The sequence below is a fragment of the Bidens hawaiensis genome, unplaced genomic scaffold (genome assembly GCF_021521415.1).
Source record: "Bidens hawaiensis isolate Kalapana, Puna unplaced genomic scaffold, B.hawaiensis_p1.1 tig00031433_1, whole genome shotgun sequence".
Classification (NCBI taxonomy): Eukaryota; Viridiplantae; Streptophyta; class Magnoliopsida; order Asterales; family Asteraceae; genus Bidens; species Bidens hawaiensis.
Genome location: NW_027495288.1, coordinates 216621 through 238241, shown reverse-complemented (window position 1 = coordinate 238241; position 21621 = coordinate 216621). Strand labels below are relative to the sequence as shown.

General features: G+C 37.5%; 1 protein-coding gene across 1 annotated transcript in view; it reads left to right on the top strand.

The window, feature by feature from the left end:
- Positions 1-267: 267 nt before the first annotated feature.
- The window catches only part of LOC143582072 (phenylacetaldehyde reductase-like), a 69592-nt gene continuing 48238 nt past the window's right edge, over positions 268-21621 (top strand). The window contains exon 1 of the mRNA XM_077064717.1: positions 268-278. Coding sequence (XP_076920832.1) covers position 278 — 1 coding nt within the window. The 5' untranslated portion in view covers positions 268-277. The remainder of the gene's footprint in view (positions 279-21621) is intronic.

Below are 21621 nucleotides of genomic sequence, written 5' to 3'. Positions count from 1 at the left end.
TCGATTTATATTCGTTTTGTAAACTTTCATATTGTAAACCCGACTCAATATTTTTAGAACCTTATTTAATTATTATATAATATTATTATATACCTCGACCATCAATAAATCGATGTTTTGTCATATTATAGTGTCGTTAAGAAAAACATAAGGGGTTCAAACTAATTTTCGTAAAGTTGTTATAAACTTTAGAACTTTTAAACTCCTTTTAAACTTTGATTGAAACTAAGAGGGGGTGTTGTGTAAATATGTAATATAAATAAACAAACAAACCCTAAACCTAAACCATTATACCAGCCACCACCCCCCTTCTTAGCCATTTTTCCGGCGACCTTTTTCCGGCACCGTTTTCCGACTCCGGCGCACCTCCAGCCACTCCCCCACTTCCTTTCCCATTCTCTGGTAACCCCACACCCAAATCCCTCATTTTTCTAGCGAGCACACCACCATAGAAACCCCCTCCCCTCTCTACTCGTTTTTTCCATGGCCGGTAAACCGGCCACCGGTGTATCGCCTCACCGTATCTCTCTCTGCTCTCCCTCTCCGTCTCTCTCTCCCCTCCATCTCTCTCACTCATCTCTCTCCTTCTCTCCGCCACATTCTCTCCCCCTCCGTCTCTTTCTCTCTCTTTCTCTCTGCCTCTATTTCCCGCCGCTGCCATCAGAGCGCCACCACCGCCTCCAGCTGCTGCTGTTGTGCGCTGCTTGCTGCTGCCGCCCTATTTGTTGCTGCTGCTGTGCCATTTTTGCTACTGTTCCGCCACCACTCACAGCCGCGCAGCCACCGCTGTGAACCACTGTCGTTGTCGGATTTCTTGTAGGATCTCGTGTCGCTCACTAACACCGTTCGTTATCCCTCGGTAAATAAATTTAGGCTTTGGTATTATTAGTTTACATATATTGATTTTCATATTTAAATTATTAATAATTGGATTGTGTATCGGTTATATTCTTTGATACGGGTTGGACGGGTATGAAGTTGGTTTGAATTGGGGAAAGGATAAACACCCGGGTAATGGATATATAATTTTTTCTTATGGGTTTAATTAACAATTGTTATTTTGGTTTCGGTTGGTTTGTACATAATTTGTTAAACTAAAGGACACGGGTTTGTGTCTCATCCTAGACCGGTTTTGATATTATTTTTATACTTAACAAATTTATTGTTACTACTAGTATTAATATCAATATATAAAAATTATTATTAGTATTATTACGTATAACTTACTATTATATTTATTTTTTATTAATAATATTATTATTATCATTATTATTATAAATATTAAAGTTGTTATTATTATCATTAACAATCATATTATTATCCATTAGAATCATATTTTTATCATTAATTATTTGTAATAATATTATTATATTTATTTTGTGAACTAGCTTAGAGATCGAACCAACATCATGTATGATATCATTATTTACTATCAATATTATTTTTTATTATTATTATTTTTATCAACAAAATTTTAATTAATACTAAGATCTTTATTTTTTAACTATTATTATTAGTATTATACTATATTAGAAATATTAATAATAATTATTGTTATTATTATCATCTTTATCTTATATATATATATATAACATATCTTTTTAGAATTATAATCATCATTACTATCATTATCATTAATAATATTATTATAAACTTTATTATCAATTCATATTTATAAAACCGAACTATTGATTTAAACCTGTCTTGTTTCTATTCAATATTGGGTTAGTTATTTAAAAGCTCAATAAAATAATATTATTTTACTTTAAATTACCAATTAAGTACGAGTCCCTAATCAATAACAATTTAACCGGTAACCCGAGTAACAATCGAATCTTCTCGTTCAATGTTTCAAATGTAATTTCAACTAAAGTTCAAGTTCATTAATATATTATTTATTCGTTTTCTTCTAGCTTTCAAGTTGGATTTGTTTCTTTCGTCCGCAAGCTTTCTATATTTCGATCATTTATTATTTCTCGATTCGTCAATCGAGGTGAGTACATTTCATCCCCCGTTTTCCCTTTTATGTTTCGGGGTAACATGCACACTTATTCAAAACAAGAATGATTTATTATACACTTTTCTCAAACCACAAACTTTAGGGTGTATGATATTTAGAATACTTGCTCTTTTGTGTGCTATATGCCTCATATGTTTTACGTGCACGAGTATATATTTTTATGTTGTTGTTGAGCATCATTAAGTATATCATACGCTCCCCTAACTACTTAGCCTTGTGCTAGTAGAATAGGGCCTCATTATCCGAGTATGTCGGTTGTTACCGATTAGAAAGGATCCTCATTACATATGTTTTGTATACCACGATTGATGCTTTTATTCATAGCCTGGTATACGTTTTTGGATTTCGCTCATATTATATATACTCAAATTATGAAATTTCTCACCAACATACGTGCTGACAAATATTATTTTATGCATTGTTACAGGTTTGACTTTTATTGACTTGAGGACTTGACGAAAAACGTTACCAAGACTATTAGGATATTAGCAAAACGAACAATATATATGTTTACAAAGATGTGTTGTTTATTGATGTTATAAAATAAAATATGTTGATTAAATAATGTCGCTTTAATAGTGTCTTGTGTTTTGGGCAATCGGTTGCACCCCGGCGTGTTCCGCTGCCTTTGGTCGAGGTGTGACAAAAGCCTTCTTCCTCGAGTCTTAATCTTATCACTTGTTTTCAAGCCCAAACGTACTTAGGCAAGAAGTATGTAGCATTGTAGCCCATGTGGTGAAAAAGAAGGAACGAAAAATTAAAGACATTCCTGTTGTTCGCGAGTATCCTGAAGTGTTTCCCGATGATGTTTCTAGTCTTCCTCCTACTCGTGAAGTTGAATTTCGAATCGATCTCGTGCCGGGTGCAACCCCGATTGCTAGGGCTCCCTATCGTCTTGCTCCCTCTAAGATGCAAGAGGTGTCTAATCAACTCCAATAACTTTCGAACAAAGGGTTCATTCGTCCTAGTTCATCTCCTTGGGGCATACCCGTGCTTATATAGATCCTTCCGTATGTGCGTCGATTACCGCGAGCTCAACAAGCTCACAATCAAGAATCGTTATCCTTTTCCTTGCATCCACGAACTTTTTGATCAACTCCGAGGAGCTTCATGCTTCTCAAAGATTGATCTTCATTCGGGTTATCATCAACTACGTGTGCATGAAAATGGCATACCCAAAACTGCTTTTCGTACTCGTTATGGGCATTACGAATTTATGGTTATGCCTTTCGGGCTAACCAATTCACCCACGGTGTTTATGGATCTTATCAACCGCATATGCAAACCTTACTTAGATAAATTCGTAACTGTTTTTGTTGACGACATTCTTATTTATTCCAAGTCCAAAGCCGAGAATAAGAAACATCATCATTCCGTCCTTATCTCTTAAGGAAGGAACAATTCTAATCTAGGTTCTCAAAGTGCAAATTCTGGTTGAAGGAAATTCCGTTCTTAGGGCATATAGTAAACGAAAAGGGTATCCACGTTAACCCAGCCAAAATGGAAGCCGTCAAGAAATTGAAAACTCCAACCACTCCTACCAAAGTTTGTTCGTTTCTTAGTCTTGCGGGTTATTATTGTTGCTTCATTCTTAATTTTTCCAAGATCGCTTTGCCCCTAACCTCACTAACTCATAAGGATAAACCTTATGTATGGGGGCCAAAGCAGGATGAAGCCTTTCATACTCTTAAGAGCATGCTTTGCGATGCATCGATCCTTGCACTCCCCGAGGGCAATGAGGATTTTGTTGTCTATTGTGATGCTTCCAATAAAGGTCTCGGTTGTTTCCTTATTCAATGAGGTAAAGTTATCACATACGCTTCACGACAACTTAAGGTCAATGAAAAGAATTATACAACGCACGATATCGAACTCGGTGTCGTTGTATTCGCGTTGAAAATTTGGAGACATTATCTGTATGGCACTAAGTGCGTGGTATTCACCGACTACAAGAGTCTTCAACATATTTTCGACCAAAAAGACCTAAACATGCGGCAACGACGATGGGCTGAACTACTTAGCGACTACGACTGCGAAATTCGTTATCATCCTGTTAAGGTGAATGTTGTAGCCGACGCCCTTAGTCGAAAGACCCATGTGAAATCAATTCTGCTTAATTCTGTGACCGTTCAAACCGATCTCCAACTTCGTATCTTTGAATCCCAACATGTGTCTGTCACCGAGGGAAGTATGTACGATGAAATGCCATGTGGTGTCTATTGTGATGCTTCCAATAAAGGTATCGGTTGTGTCCTTATGCAATTAGGTAAATTTTTCGCATACGCTTCACGACAACTTAAGGTCAATGAAAAGAATTATACAACGCACGATATCGAACTCGGTGTCGTTGTATTCGCGTTGAAAATTTGGAGACATTATCTGTATGGCACTAAGTGCGTGGTATTCACCGACTACAAGAGTCTTCAACATATTTTCGACCAAAAAGACCTAAACATGCGGCAACGACGATGGGCTGAACTACTTAGCGACTACGACTGCGAAATTCGTTATCATCCTGTTAAGGTGAATGTTGTAGCCGACGCCCTTAGTCGAAAGACCCATGTGAAATCAATTCTGCTTAATTCTGTGACCGTTCAAACCGATCTCCAACTTCGTATCTTTGAATCCCAACATGTGTCTGTCACCGAGGGAAGTATGTACGATGAAATGCCATGTGGTGTCTATTGTGATGCTTCCAATAAAGGTATCGGTTGTGTCCTTATGCAATTAGGTAAAGTTTTCGCATACGCTTCACGACAACTTAAGGTCAATGAAAAGAATTATACAACGCACGATATCGAACTTGATGTCATTTTATTCGCGTTGAAAATTTGGAGACATTATCTGTATGTCACTAAGTGCGTGGTATTCACCGACTACAAGAGTCTTCAACATATTTTCGACCAAAAAGACCTAAACATGCGGCAACGACAATGGGCTGAACTACATAGCGACTACGACCGCGAAATTCGTTATCATCCTGTTAAAGCGAATGTTGTAGCCGACGCCCTTAGTCGAAAGACCCATGTGAAATCAATTCTGCTTCATTCTGTGACCGTTCAAACCGATCTCCAACTTCGTATCTTTGAATCCCAACATGTGTCTGTCACCGAGGGAAGTATGTACGATGAAATGCCATGTGGTGTCGAGAATCAACTTGAAACTAAGCGCGATGGTTTGTTGTATTACCTCAATCGATTGTGGGTTCCTAATCGGGACGATCTTCGCACATTCATCATGGACGAAGCTCATAAGTCTCGATATTCCATTCATCCCGGTACGGATAAGATGTATTTTGATCTACGGACCATATTTTGGTGGCCCGTATGAAGAAAGACATCGCGTTGTATGTGGGAAAATGCCTTACTTGCGCTAAAGTTAAGGCCGAGCACCAACGACCATCTGGTTTGCTCGTTCAACCACACATCCATGTTTGGAAATGGGAGGATATCTCTATGGATTTTGTGTTCAAAATCCCGACTACTCGAAACCGTCATGACGGTATTTGGGTTATAGTTGACCGTCTGACTAGTCCGCCCATTTCATCTCGATCAACGAATAGTTTTTGGTTGATCAACTCGCTCAGATTTATGTTCATCATATTGTTTGTCTTCATGGTATACCTTTGTGTATCATTTCCGATCGTGATAGTCGTTTTACTTCTCATTTCTGGTCATCGCTTCAAAACGCGTTGGGAACTCGATTGGATCTTAGCACGGCCTATCATCCTCAAATCAAAGGGCAATCCGAGCGAACGATTCAAACGCTTGAAGAAATGCTTAGGTCATGTGTCATGGATTTCGGTGGAAACTGGGATTCTAATCTTCACTTGATTGAGTTCTCGTACAATAATAGTTTTCATTCGAGTATCGGTATGGCTCCGTTCCAAGCACTCTATGGTCATAAATGTCGATCACCTATCTGTTGGAACGAAACTGGTGAAACCCAAATCACCGGTCCAGAACTTGTTCAAGAAACCACTGATTTAATTGCTCAAATCCTACAAAACCTCTTGACCGCTCGTAGCCGTCAAAAGAGTTATGCTGACAACCGACGACGACCCCTTGAGTTTAATGTTGGTGACCGTGTCCTTCTCAAGGTATCCCTTTGGAAAGGTGTTGTTCGTTTTGGCAAGTAGGGCAAACTATCTCCTCGTTTCGTTGGACCTTTCAAAATTCTTGCACGTGTTCGTAGTGTTGCTTACACACTGGAACTTCCTCAAGAGCTTTCTAACACCCATCCGACGTTTCATGTTTCAAATCTGAAGAAATGTCTTGCTGAGGGAAATCTCCACATACCACTCGACGAGGTGCACATCGACGAAACTATGCACCTTGTCGAGAAACCGATGGAAATCATGGATTGCAAAGACAACGAAACTAAATATAGCCATATACCTTTGGTAAAGGTTCGTTGGGAATCCAAACGTGGCACTGAGTTCACTTGGGAACGAGAAGATCAAATGCGAACAAAGTATCCTCATCTTTTTTTATGGATTCTTTTATATGTATCAATATATGTTCTATTTATTTTATTCATATTTTAGCTAAAAATGGCTAAGTCTGGTCAAATCTAATGGTTTTGTTTTCGATTACAATTTACATAGATTATAATTATATCCTCAATACTAAGGTATTTGAATGGTATTAGAATACATTTGCTTTAGATGCATTTGTATTCTAGTGATCACATTGTAATTGAATCCATGATGGTAATCTAATTTATACATTGTATTCGATTGAGGGTATGGTAAGCGAAGGCATACAATGTAACCGAATACTCATTGTATTCGAGTCTACAAGTTATATCGAGTTTGGAATGTATTCGATTAGTCGGTTATACACAAGGGAATGTATCAAGTGACTTATCGCAATCTGATGGCTTAAGGTATTCAAGTTATCCCATTGTAATCGAGTCACCGTCGTATACGGGTTACGTCCATGTATTCCAACATGGGTATTGTAATCAAATTCTTAAAATATAATCGAGTTTTACTTGTAGTCGAACATACATGTATTCAAATTTTAGCTTGTAATCGAATTCAACATTGTAGTCGATCTGCCACAATGTATGCTAATTTAAGGTTGTATTCGTGTCCTTCTACTGTAATCGAATTTGATGATGCAATCGAATACGTCAATGTATTCGAACGAATTGTTGTAACCGAGTTTATCCATTGTAATCTAGTTCCAAATTTTAATTGAGTCTAGCGTGTAATCCAGTCCCGAAATGTAATCGAATTTTACATGTAATCGAGTCCGAAATTGTAATCGAGTGAGCTGATGGTTTTCGGACGGGCTGTGGACTACGGGTTAGTCATTAAATCCATAATAATTTTATGTTTCCACCCTTAAACCCTTATTATTATATTATCTTACCCCGCAAACATTCCCATGACCATTTCCGGATAGGACTTGACCCAAGTGACCATAAAGCTTGGACCTTTATGCTCCAAAACGTTCAAAACTAGATCTAGGGTTTCTCTAAACGAGCCGTACATAACCATGGGTTCATTAGGTTTCTTTTAATTGTCAAGTTTGCAACTTTATGATTCATCTTGACCCAATCTACTCTAGGTTTGAGTTTCATGGCAAAACATTTATAAGAACATAACCTTTAAAGATCAAGAACGTACCTTTATGTGTTCGTTAGGTCACGGTTAGCTTGGTTATGAACTTAAATCTTGTATCTTGCTTAAATATCGAAGATCTAACAAGAATCTTTGCTCGTTTGGTTTCGGATCTTTCTTTCTTGCTCGCGGCCGTAAGTAAGAGAGTGTATGTGTGTGTTTTGAGTGTGTAGAGATTTATGAAAGATAGAAGGAGGATTTTAGGGTTTTAGGGAGGTTTAAGTGAGTATTTATACTCTCTTAAGCCAATGGACCTAAGGCCCATACCCATCCCTATAATCCATATTTTATTCCAAGTCCATACTCCTCATTATATTTGATCTTAATTAAATATTAACACACAATAAACGAACATAATTCTTTTATTCATTATTATAAATTTTATGATGTTACATTTATTCTTTTCAAGTAACTCATTAGTTTAAGTTTAACCACAATATTATTTATTGTGTCTATAAAATCTTTTGTTCAACATAACTCAATTTATGTGTTTTTAGTCCACTAAGTATATGTTAAATATATCTTTTGGCCATCTTAAGGTTTATGTCTTATATTTACTGGTTGCACATTACAAGGTCCATAACTTACAATTATATTTTAAGTGACAACATATTAGATTTTATTGTTGTGTCGTTATGTTCGTATTCACCTAATGCTAGTTTAACCAATTTAGTCACCTTGCTACATTATTAGTTTTGTTTTGTTGTTTTTACTTGGATGGACAAAGAATAGCCTAAACTAGATTTATAGTGTAATAATAGGGTTAGAATAGTGTTCATACAACTAGACAAGCTAGGTGGAGATTTCTAGTGGGAAAATAAAATAATCTTGAGCACTCCAAACCAACTTCTAGCTCTTGTAAATCCTTCCTACTCCTTGGTTCCTCCTTAAGATTAACAACCCTTCTTTGGACTTGATTCTGCCATGGCATTTTATTAGGGAATCTTGATTTATAGAAGTTAGTGTATGTGTGTATATTGGTGAAAAATCAAACAGAAAGGTGAAAGGTTTGGTAGATGGCCGAGAGTAATGTAAGTGGAAAAAGAAAGAGTTTAAGGTTTGTGATGTTTGTTGGGTGTTATGTGTGTTACTTTTAACCCAAGATTTTATTTTATAGCCATTACCTTATACATATAGTATACAAGTATCTAATGAGGGTGTGTGTGTTAAAAATAAGATAAAGAGATGAAAAGGAAATGGACAGTTGGGGTTGGGTGAGAACTAAAGTTAGAATGGGTTTCCTCTTTCTTTTCATGTACAAGACTTTGCTCCTATTATTTTTGAGTAAGGATATTAGTAGTAAAGTCTCTTGGTCAAAATTTTATTAAGTCTTTTTATTATTGTAGTTTTCATAATTAATGTGAGTGTGTGTGACATTTTTTAGATGCAACAGGGGTTCACGGGTGGGATTTTGGGTAGTGAAAGGGAGTAAATTTTAATGTTGCTTTTTATTACTTGAATTATTCAATTCTCATTCTTGTATAATAGTTAAATGGGGTATTACATTTGGTCAATAATAAATAAGATTCTTTTATTTTTATTACCATCTAATGAAAATTTTGAAGTTTGTAGCAGCATATGTTCATGCCATCAGTTATGGCATGCATCACATGGGGAAAATTAAATTTTGTTTTGTTATTATTATGTAAGTATGTTAACTAGTTTAGTTGATACACCCTTTAATTATAACTAGCATTGTTTATATAAATTTTGTGTTTACGCTCGTATAGCTAAAGTAATAACTTGAGTTTGTAAATAGCGGGACCAATTCTTGCCAAAATTTCGAATGGTCCAATGAACCTAGGATTGAGTTTCCCCCGCTTACTAAACCCAGCAACACCTTTCCAAGGTGAAACCTTAAGGAGAACTTTATCACCAACATTGGACTCTAAAGGCTTATGTCTATTATCGACATAACTTTTCTGTCTACCTCTTGCCGCCTTTATACGATCCCTAATTTGGAATATCTTATCAGTCATCTCTTGGATGATCTCGGGACCAGTGATCTGTTTTTCACCAACTTATGCCCAACAGACAGGCGAACGGCACTTCCTGCCGTAAATCGCTTCAAACGATGCAACTTTAATGCTGGTGTGATGTGACATTCATGACAAAACGAGGTATACTATATTCTTTACGTAACAAGTAAACGATAAATCGGTTAATTCGTAGGGCTTAAACGAGTAACCGACCGATACTAATTATGACCCGTATACATACTGAGGGGTCATATACGAGTTATATATATGTTATAGAGGCTAACATATTGATATTTAGGCCCTAGTACGTTTAAAACTCAATAAACGAAAAAGGTTTCGTTTATCGATACGCTATAAGCTTAAACGCAATCGTTAATATCAAAACAAGCATTGTAGCATCCGTTAAGCCGAAAAAGATTTATAAAACACTTATATGACATGTTCTAAGCAATCCGTGAAAATATTTTGGAATTTTACAACGAGTCAGTACGTTTTTCTTATTTTACAAAAATAAGCTGAAAAACACTCGTTTTTTACGCTATTTCTTACACCCGAATTAATTTTCTTGCGAAAAACCGTACCCGAACTAAATTTGAAGTGGGCTTTTCATGTTTGGGCTTGTATGATTGGAGTAATGGGCCAAAACAGCCCATTATGGGCCTCCAAGGAGTTCCGATCGGCCAGCCCCACCAAACATCACATTATTGTTTATAAACATAACTTCATCCTTAAGCTTTTGTTATTCATTTTAACATACAAACTTTTGAGGTCCAGCTCTGCTCTATCAACCTTCCTTCAAAAACTCTAGGTATTTTGATTACTTCATCATTTTTAACTTGATTTCGTTAACTATAATTAACATATAAACATGTTTTAGTTAGTTTTAAACATGTTTAACCATCCAAAAACCCTAAAAATCAAGTAAAACCATGTTTTGATGTTAAACATGTTTACAAACCAGGAACATATACTTTTTTGGTCAAAAACGCGGATTAGAACATGAATACAACGTTTTTACGGTTAGAAAGTTCGGTTTGAACCCAAAACCGAAACCCTAATTATCAAGGCTGTTACATGGATGATTTATGCTTGGTTTGATGTTATATGATATGTAGATATACTGAGTTTGCAACCCGAGACCCGGAAAGTCGTTTAAGCTAGCAAAATTCATCGAAAACCGACAAGGTAAACCCGTAATACTCGTTTAGGGGCTGTTTAGTATTAGGTTGTGACGTTCTTGTTGTTAGCTTGTGAAAACTTGCAGGGACATTAGGGATCATATAAATGAGTCCCTCTTCAAATTTGGTAATTTTTCGATAAACGGAGAATATTTGGTGAATTTATTTCCGTTTATGAGCGTTTATTTGGGAAAAATAGCTAAACATATTGAAAAATTATGAAACTTGGTTTTGGAGTTTAATATGTGATGGTAAGATCACTGGTAAAGTTTGGGAATCATTGGAAATGTCTAAGTATGGTTTGTGCAATCATGGCTTAACCGAATTTTAACAGCCGAAAAACGCACAAAAAGGCATTTTTTCAAAAGAGTTAGGTTCTGGAAATTTTGCAGGGGCTATTTAATAACATTGGGGTCATTGGTAAAAATTATCAGATTTTTCGGAGGTCGTTTGATATAAACGGGCCATTTATTACACGATTATAACCTATTAAATGAATTTTTATAAATAAATAAATAAGCATAAAATTTCTGAAAATATTTTTATAAAATTCTCCATGTCTTAATGTATTTTTACAAAAATTTACATAATTTATATATAAGTACATATTTAGTTATGATTAATCAAAGATTTAAATTATAATTGTTTTAACGAAACCGGCAGTTTTGTGTTTAACGGACTGACTGGTATGTCAATATGTCAAAAGTGGTCAAATATCATATTTTTGAATGATATTGATAAAAACGAACTTTTTACGAGAATTCCGGACAATTCGGGTGGATTGTGCGCGTTTTGTATAATCAAACCCGTGTAAAAACGGAAACGAACCCTGCAATCAAACCAGACACCGAAACTTTAAAATTCTTTCATAAATCAAATTATTTTATCAACCAATATATTTACTTAAGTTTTATGTGATCTTACCTAATCCCGAAACGTATAAACGATCAACTGAGCTAGGCTCGGAAAACGGTGAAACTGAGCCAAATCCAGTTTTAAACATTTCATAGTATACAACGTCGCAATCTAAGACAATGGTCATGTTCTGGGCCTAACAGCTATACCCAGATTATCTATACAGCCCGACTTAGCTTGAACACTGTACTAGTATTAACGATACGATACCGTTTATAGGAATCAGGCTATAAACGAGACATCTGACTATTTGATACGTGATTTCTGTGCAAACTACGATAAGGTGAGTTTCACGACCCCCACTTTCTAAACTGTTTTACGAACTTTTGGGGTGAAAAGCATGTTTACATAAACTGTTATACTTGAAAACGTGTGATGATGTGGATTATCTAAGTACTAACACTTGACAAGTCCCCACAAACACAAGTGATTAACTTCGTGCCGGTGACGTGTGGATAGTACTATAGGTTTGACAAACCCAACTGTGACAGAGCCGGTGGGGTAAGCCGGAACATATGTAAAACCAGTTGCACATTGTCATTATATATTTACATACTGCTATGTGGTGTTAGACATAGTACATACTTGGGGCAAAATGGCTGTTAAATGCCAACGGGAACGCATGGGCAGGAGAGGCCATGCAGTATAGCTCATTTCGGTTTCACTTGTGGCTTAGTATAATACATCATACACATACATATACACAGACATATATACATACACACTGTAAACTTTACGAACTCGTGAACTGATTTCATTGATACTCGTGAAACTTGAAACTCACCAACTAGACGTAGTTGACCCGTTTTAACATGCTTTTCAGGCAAAGCAAAAGTGGAATGATTTGCTTACATGCTTGGTGTTAGGAAGAAAGTTGAATAGCTGTGAATAGACGCTGATATAATACTGTATAAGAAGCTCGTAAACCGGTTATGTGTTTTTCTCATCTAGTTTGTAAACTTAGTACCAACCCATGTATTATGATGTAAATTAGTTTATGAATTTCTTTTTAAACAATGTTGTTGATACCAGTGTTATCTGTTACATTCCCGTAATACGCTTCCGCAACTACCTAGTCGGGGTGTGACAGAAGTTGGTATCAGAGCCATTGGTTATAAAGAATTAGGATGTCCCTTAGGATACCCTAAGATAACCGTAGGCTCGATTAACTCTGGGAATAAAATAATATTAAATAATATATACGAATGATTCTCGTGATGAACGCGAATGGACAAGTGGGTTATTATGGTCCGGAACGTAATAACAGACTTGTTTGTACGAGGAAATTCGAGAAGAAGTCGATAAACAATCGAATAGGTAAAAACAGCAACATATGTGTATAAAATATAATAATAAATAAATAATTGTGTATATAAACGATTATCTGTGCTTATGTATATAAATACATGCATATATTTTACTATGATGAGTATAGAAGGATATTATTCTTATTACTAACCATTGTGCAGGAATATGTCAAGATCTACTGATCGTTTACCTACTACCCTACCAACAAGGCCTGAGGAGGAGGAGGAGGAGGATCCGGAAGAAGAAACTGAGGAGGAACCAGAGGAGATGGAAGAAGGTGCAGATGCGGTAATTCCACGCGAGGTACCCGCAGATCAACCCGACTTATCGGGTTACCGTTGTGACACCTACCCCCCTAGGGAATCCCCTAGGAATGTTGCAGGACAGGGAGCTACTAGTGCTTATCGTTCACCTGTTAGAGCACCCAGATCCCCTACTCCACCTGTACAGCATACACCAGTACCCCCACCCACTATTAGAAACCGTCAGACCGCTCGTATTTCAGTGCGTCCACCTGAGCACACTTCTCTCCCACCTCGATCTACGTACCATAGGGGAGAAACATCACGTGTCCAGGTCACTGAGATACCTATTCCTACTTGGGGTTTACCCGCCCCGATACCCGAGCCACCTCGTTATTCTGATTCAGCATGGTTTGGTTTAGCAACTGATCAGCTTGTAGACCACTCACATTCTATAAATAACCTAAACCTGCATAGACATAATATGCAAGATCACATGCGGTACATGCAGCAATAAATCAGAATTGTGCAAAGATCCAGTGCTCACAGCCACGGGCGTCAGGATCGAGCGATGATACTACTGGGGGTATGCTTAACGGTTAATGCGGCCCTAGTGGCTGCTGTTGTTTGGTTGTGGCTCCATGTTGCAAAGAGTGGATAGGACATAATAGTCTAGTCTTATGTATATAGTCTTTTGATATCCCAAGCAGCATTTTGTTACAGCATGTTGGGCTGACTTGGGAGTTGTTTGTGGTTTAGTACTATTTCAAGCACTGGCCCTTATCGGGTTAAGTCTACATGTCACTTAGTGACAAATTTTGATACGCATATACAAGCGCTGGCCTATACCAGGTTAAGCCTATGCGCTAATTTTGGATGCATATGTACAGTAATGATTATAATTAATACAAACGTGTTTTCTTTGGCATAGTTATGTGTTGTGAAAGTGTAATATCGTAAAGTTGTGTTGATCATAGTGAAACGATATTGATTATTATATAATTGATTATTCTATAGAATGGCCCCGAGGAAAACAAACCCTTTGTCTGAGGCGGAAGTGGCCGCAATGATTGCTCGTCAACTACAAGCAGTGATACCAACAATTGTAACACAAGTCACTGCAGGCATACGTGCTACAGTTAATCAACCTACGAGCACTACCACGGCCACTGTTAATACACCTCCGCCGGACACTAATGTAGCCCCGGGTGTTACTACCCCGGTGAATACTGATAATGTCATAAATAATAATAACACTCTCCCAACTATGAATGTCACTGGGAACCCAGAACCTGTTGTGCACCCTGATAATATCCCGAACCCGAACCCTGTACCGGTTGTTAACACAACTAATAATGATAATACTCGGACCAATACCGATAATAATAATAACCGAGAACCCCCGCGTCAGGAGTACTCATACAAACAATTTACATCATGTAAACCGATTGAGTTTATGGGTATTGAAGGACCTAGTGGACTGGTCAAATGAATAGAAAAGACCGAATCAGTAATTAATATCAGTGAGTGTCCACCGAACCGCGTGGTCAAATATGCTACCAGTATGTTTCTAGACCAAGCGCTGATGTGGTGGAACACGGTAGTCCAAATAAGGGGACAAGATGTTATTAATCGTATGTCATGGACTGAATTAAAAACCCTCATGCTAGAGCATTTTTGTCCTAAAAGTGAGATTCAGAGGTTGGAACACGAGTTATGGAATCTGGAAATGAAAGGAGCGGACCATGTAGGATACACGAATCATTTTAACGAACTGTCCCGCTTAGTTCCATGGTTAGTTACACCGGAAGCGAAACGAATTGAACGTTATATCTGGGGACTGACTCCTGCTGTGAGAAGTATAGTGAATTCAGTTGCCCACCCGACATTAGAAAGTGCTGTATCTCAAACGGGTGTCGTTACCTTTGATCTGATGAGGAGTGGAGTGATAAGGATGCCAGGTGAAACAACAAGTTTAAAACGAACTGATTATGGAACAAGAATGCAAGGAAACCCTCAAAACAAGCGGACTCGTCCGAATACCCGAAGTTATACCATGACCAGTTCTAATGTAAAACAAGAGACCTATAAAGGGACGTTACCGAAGTGCAGAAGATGTAACTTTCATCATGTGGGTGATGTCATTTGTCAAAAGTGTGGAAGAACGGGACACTATGCCCCCAACTGTAGAACCCCCACCAACACTGTTAACCGTCCACCGCAATCAACTCAACTCCCTCGACCTCAACCAACCCGCCCACAACTCAACCAACAAACCCCACCTACCACGAACCTCCGTGCCTGCTATGAATGTGGCAGTACGGAACACTTTCGGAGATACTGCCCTAATTTAAACCCGGGTGCAGTGAGAAGGCAGAATCAAGCACAAGCATCAACCTCCAATGCAGCTAAGGGAAGCGCGTTTGTATTAGGACCGGGTGAAGCGCGTCATGATCCGAATGTGGTGACAGGTACATTCTTAGTTTCGGGTCAGTATGCTTCAGTTTTGTTTGATACGGGCGCCGATAGAAGTTTCGTATCTGTTAATTTCTTACCTTTAGAAAACATGCCAGTTAGTGAACTAACAAAACCATATACTATAGAACTCGCTAACGGTAAGCCTATACTTGTTAACCGAATAGCCCGAGACTGTTCCCTTATCCTAAACGACCACCCATTCCTTATTGATTTACTTCCAGTGGAACTGGGAAGTTTCGATGTTATAGTCGGTATGGACTGGCTATCTAAATATAAAGCTGAAATTGTCTGTAAGGATAAGACCGTTAGGATACCTCTTTCGAATGATGAAGCTATGATTGTTCAAGGTGAGAAATCTGGTACGGTACTGCCTCTCATATCTCAACTTATGGCATTGAGATATTTACGCCAAGGTTGTACTTTATACTTGGCGAGCGTAACAGTTAGGGAACCGAGGAAAAACGAATAGAAGACATCCCAGTGGTACACGAGTATTCAGATGTATTCCCCGATGAGTTGCCTGGTTTACCACCGACCCGACAAGTTGAATTCCGTATTGACTTGATACCAGGAGCAGCACCCATTGCTAAGACACCTTATAGACTTGCGCCTTCTGAAATGCAAGAACTGTCCAACCAGTTACAAGAATTACTGGACAGGGGTTTTATTCGCCCTAGTTACTCACCGTGGGGAGCACCAGTGTTGTTTGTAAAGAAGAAAGATGGGAGTTTTCGAATGTGTATTGATTACCGGGAATTGAATAAAGTGACTATAAAGAATAGATACCCCTTACCTCGAATTGATGACTTATTTGATCAACTCCAAGGTGCGAAGTATTTTTCAAAAATTGATCTTAGATCTGGTTATCATCAAGTAAGAATTCAGGAAGAAGACGTGCCAAAAACAGCTTTCCGAACTCGGTATGGTCACTATGAATTTTTGGTTATGCCGTTTGGGTTGACAAATGCACCCGCAGTGTTTATGGACCTCATGAACCGAGTTTGCAAACCTTACATTGACAAGTTCGTGATAGTGTTTATCGATGACATTTTGATATATTCGAGAAGTAAAGAGGAACATGAACAACATTTGCGGGAAATCTTAAAATTATTGAGGCAAGAGAAGTTATACGCAAAGTTGTCCAAATGTGAGTTTTGGCTACAAGAAGTACAGTTTTTGGGACACATTGTGAACCATCAAGGAATCCAAGTAGACCCAAGTAAAATTGAGGCCATTAAGAATTGGCAAGTGCCTAAGTCACCAAGAGAAATTCGTCAATTCTTAGGACTAGCCGGGTATTATAGAAGATTCATTGAAAACTTTTCAAGTATTGCACAACCTCTAACCTTCCTAACTAAAAAAGATCGAGCATATGAATGGGGAGAAGAACAAGAAATGGCCTTCCAAACGTTAAAACAGAAGTTATGTGAGGCTCCAATATTAAGCCTTCCAGATGGAACTGATGAATTGGTGGTATATTGTGACGCATCTCGTAAAGGTTTAGGATGCGTACTGATGCAAAGAAAGAAAGTAATAGCATATGCTTCCCGACAATTAAAAGTACATGAAAAGAATTATACGACCCATGATTTGGAATTGGGAGCAGTTATCATTGCATTGAAGATTTGGAGACATTACTTGTATGGCACTAAATGTACCATCTATACTGATCACAAAAGCCTACAACACATATTCGATCAGAAAGAGCTAAACATGAGACAAAGGAGATGGGTAGAACTGTTAAATGATTATGATTGTGAGATTAAATACCATCCGGGTAAAGCCAACGTAGTAGCTGATGCTTTAAGACGAAAAGACAGAATCAGACCATTAAGGGTACGAGCATTCGGAATGATTGTTCAAAGTAGCCTAACCGAACAAATTCGCGTTGCACAAGATGAGGCCTTGAAGGCAGATCATCTAGAAAAAGAAGAACTGCATGGAAATGAAAAGAATTTTGAGAAGAAAATTGATGAAGTATATTATTACAAAAACCGGGTCTGGATTCCAACACTTCATAAACTCCGAAAGCTGATACTTAATGAAGCACACAAATCCAAATATTCTATTCATCCAAGTGCTGATAAGATGTATAAGGATGTCAAAGAATTTTACTGGTGCCCTGGTATGAAAAAGGATATAGCCGTGTATGTAAGTAAATGTGCAACATGTGCAAGGGTAAAGACGGAATATCAAAAACCTTCTGGAATGTTACAACAACCCGAAATCCCACAATGGAAATGGGAACAAATTACCATGGACTTTGTGACACACCTTCCTAAAACCTCTCGAGGACACAACGTAATTTGGGTAATTGTGGACCGATTAACCAAATCCGCACACTTTATTCCCATCCGTAACAACTACACCACCGAAAAACTCGCTCAAATTTACATTGATGAAATAGTATCTCGACATGGAGTACCTCTTTCAATTATTTCCGATCGAGACAGTCACTTTACTTCACATTTCTGGCAAGCAGTACAAGAAGCCTTAGGAACCCGAATCGACCTAAGTACGGCTTACCATCCCCAGACTGATGGTCAATCCGAACGAACCATCCAAACTTTAGAAGATTTACTTCGTGCTTGTGTACTGGACTTCAAAGGGAATTGGGATCAACACCTCCCGCTCATTGAATTCTCTTACAATAACAGTTATCACAGTAGTATACAAGCAGCACCTTATGAAGCTCTATACGGGCGAAAATGTAGATCACCACTATGTTGGACAGAAGTGGGTGATACTCAAATTTCAAGATCCGATTTAATTCAGGAAACCACCGATAAAATTCACCAGATTAAGCAAAAATTGAAAGCTGCCCGTGACCGACAAAAGAGTTATGCCGATGTTCGCAGAAAACCGTTATCTTTTGAAATAGGTGATAAGGTATTTTTAAAAGTATCGCCATAGAAGGGTGTTATAAGATTTGGAAAGACTGGTAAACTAGCCCCGAGATACATCGGACCTTTTGAGATTGTCGCAAAAATTGGTCCCGTGGCTTACCGATTAAAACTACCCTTAGAACTGAGCACTATTCACGACGTGTTTCATGTATCGAATCTGAAAAAGTGTTTGACTGATGAAACGACAATAGTACCACTGGAAGATGTTCAGATCAACGAAAAACTCAACTTCGTAGAGGAACCGGTAGAAATTGTAGACGGGAAAACCAAACACTTACGACCTAACAAAATTTCCTTGGTAAAAGTTCGGTGGAATTCAAAACAAGGACCCGAATATACTTGGGAACGAAAGGACGAATTCCGAAAGAAATACCCACACCTGTTCCCTATAAAACCGATGACACATTAAATTTCGAGGACGAAATTTCTTAACGGGGGGAGAATGTGACATTCATGACAAAACGAGGTATACTATATTCTTTACGTAACAAGTAAACGATAAATCGGTTAATTCGTAGGGCTTAAACGAGTAACCGACCGATACTAATTGTGACCCGTATACATACTGAGGGGTCATATACGAGTTATATATATGTTATAGAGGCTAACATATTGATATTTAGGCCCTAGTACGTTTCTAACTCTATAAACGAAAAAGGTTTTGTTTATCGATACGCTATAAGCTTAAACGCAATCGTTAATATCAAAACAAGCATTGTAGCATCCGTTAAGCCGAAAAAGATTTATAAAACACTTATATGACATGTTCTAAGCAATCCGTGAAAATATTTTGGAATTTTACAACGAGTCAGTACGTTTTTCTTATTTTACAAAAATAAGCTGAAAAACACTCGTTTTTACGCTATTTCTTACACCCGAATTAATTTTCTTGCGAAAAACCGTACCCGAACTAAATTTGAAGTGGGCTTTTCATGTTTGGGCTTGTATGATTGGAGTAATGGGCCAAAACAGCCCATTATGGGCCTCCAAGGAGTTCCGATCGGCCAGCCCCACCAAACATCACATTATTGTTTATAAACATAACTTCATCCTTAAGCTTTTGTTATTCATTTTAACATACAAACTTTTGAGGTCCAGCTCTGCTCTATCAACCTTCCTTCAAAAACTCTAGGTATTTTGATTACTTCATCATTTTTAACTTGATTTCGTTAACTATAATTAACATATAAACATGTTTTAGTTAGTTTTAAACATGTTTAACCATCCAAAAACCCTAAAAATCAAGTAAAACCATGTTTTGATGTTAAACATGTTTACAAACCAGGAACATATACTTTTTTGGTCAAAAACGCGGATTAGAACATGAATACAACGTTTTTACGGTTAGAAAGTTCGGTTTGAACCCAAAACCGAAACCCTAATTATCAAGGCTGTTACATGGATGATTTATGCTTGGTTTGATGTTATATGATATGTAGATATACTGAGTTTGCAACCCGAGACCCGGAAAGTCGTTTAAGCTAGCAAAATTCATCGAAAACCGACAAGGTAAACCCGTAATACTCGTTTAGGGGCTGTTTAGTATTAGGTTGTGACGTTCTTGTTGTTAGCTTGTGAAAACTTGCAGGGACATTAGGGATCATATAAATGAGTCCCTCTTCAAATTTGGTAATTTTTCGATAAACGGAGAATATTTGGTGAATTTATTTCCGTTTATGAGCGTTTATTTGGGAAAAATAGCTAAACATATTGAAAAATTATGAAACTTGGTTTTGGAGTTCAATATGTGATGGTAAGATCACTGGTAAAGTTTGGGAATCATTGGAAATGTCTAAGTATGGTTTGTGCAATCATGGCTTAACCGAATTTTAACAGCCGAAAAACGCACAAAAAGGCATTTTTTCAAAAGAGTTAGGTTCTGGAAATTTTGCAGGGGCTATGTAATAACATTGGGGTCATTGGTAAAAATTATCAGATTTTTCGGAGGTCGTTTGATATAAACGGGCCATTTATTACACGATTATAACCTATTAAATGAATTTTTATAAATAAATAAATAAGCATAAAATTTCTGAAAATATTTTTATAAAATTCTCCATGTCTTAATGTATTTTTACAAAAATTTACATAATTTATATATAAGTACATATTTAGTTATGATTAATCAAAGATTTAAATTATAATTGTTTTAACGAAACCGGCAGTTTTGTGTTTAACGGACTGACTGGTATGTCAAAATGTCAAAAGTGGTCAAATATCATATTTTTGAATGATATTGATAAAGACGAACTTTTTACGAGAATTCCGGACAATTCGGGTGGATTGTGCGCGTTTTGTATAATCAAACCCGTGTAAAAACGGAAACGAACCCTGCAATCAAACCAGACACCGAAACTTTAAAATTCTTTCATAAATCAAATTATTTTATCAACCAATATATTTACTTAAGTTTTATGTGATCTTACCTAATCCCGAAACGTATAAACGATCAACTGAGCTAGGCTCGGAAAACGGTGAAACTGAGCCAAATCCAGTTTTAAACATTTCATAGTATACAACGTCGCAATCTAAGACTATGGTCATGTTCTGGGCCTAACAGCTATACCCAGATTATCTATACAGCCCGACTTAGCTTGAACACTGTACTAGTATTAACGATACGATACCGTTTATAGGAATCAGGCTATAAACGAGACATCTGACTATTTGATACGTGATTTCTGTGCAAACTACGATAAGGTGAGTTTCACGATCCCCACTTTCTAAACTGTTTTACGAACTTTTGGGGTGAAAAGCATGTTTACATAAACTGTTATACTTGAAAACGTGTGATGATGTGGATTATCTAAGTACTAACACTTGACAAGTCCCCACAAACACAAGTGATTAACTTCGTGCCGGTGACGTGTGGATAGTACTATCGGTTTGACAAACCCAACTGTGACAGAGCCGGTGGGGTAAGCCGGAACATATGTAAAACCAGTTGCACATTGTCATTATATATT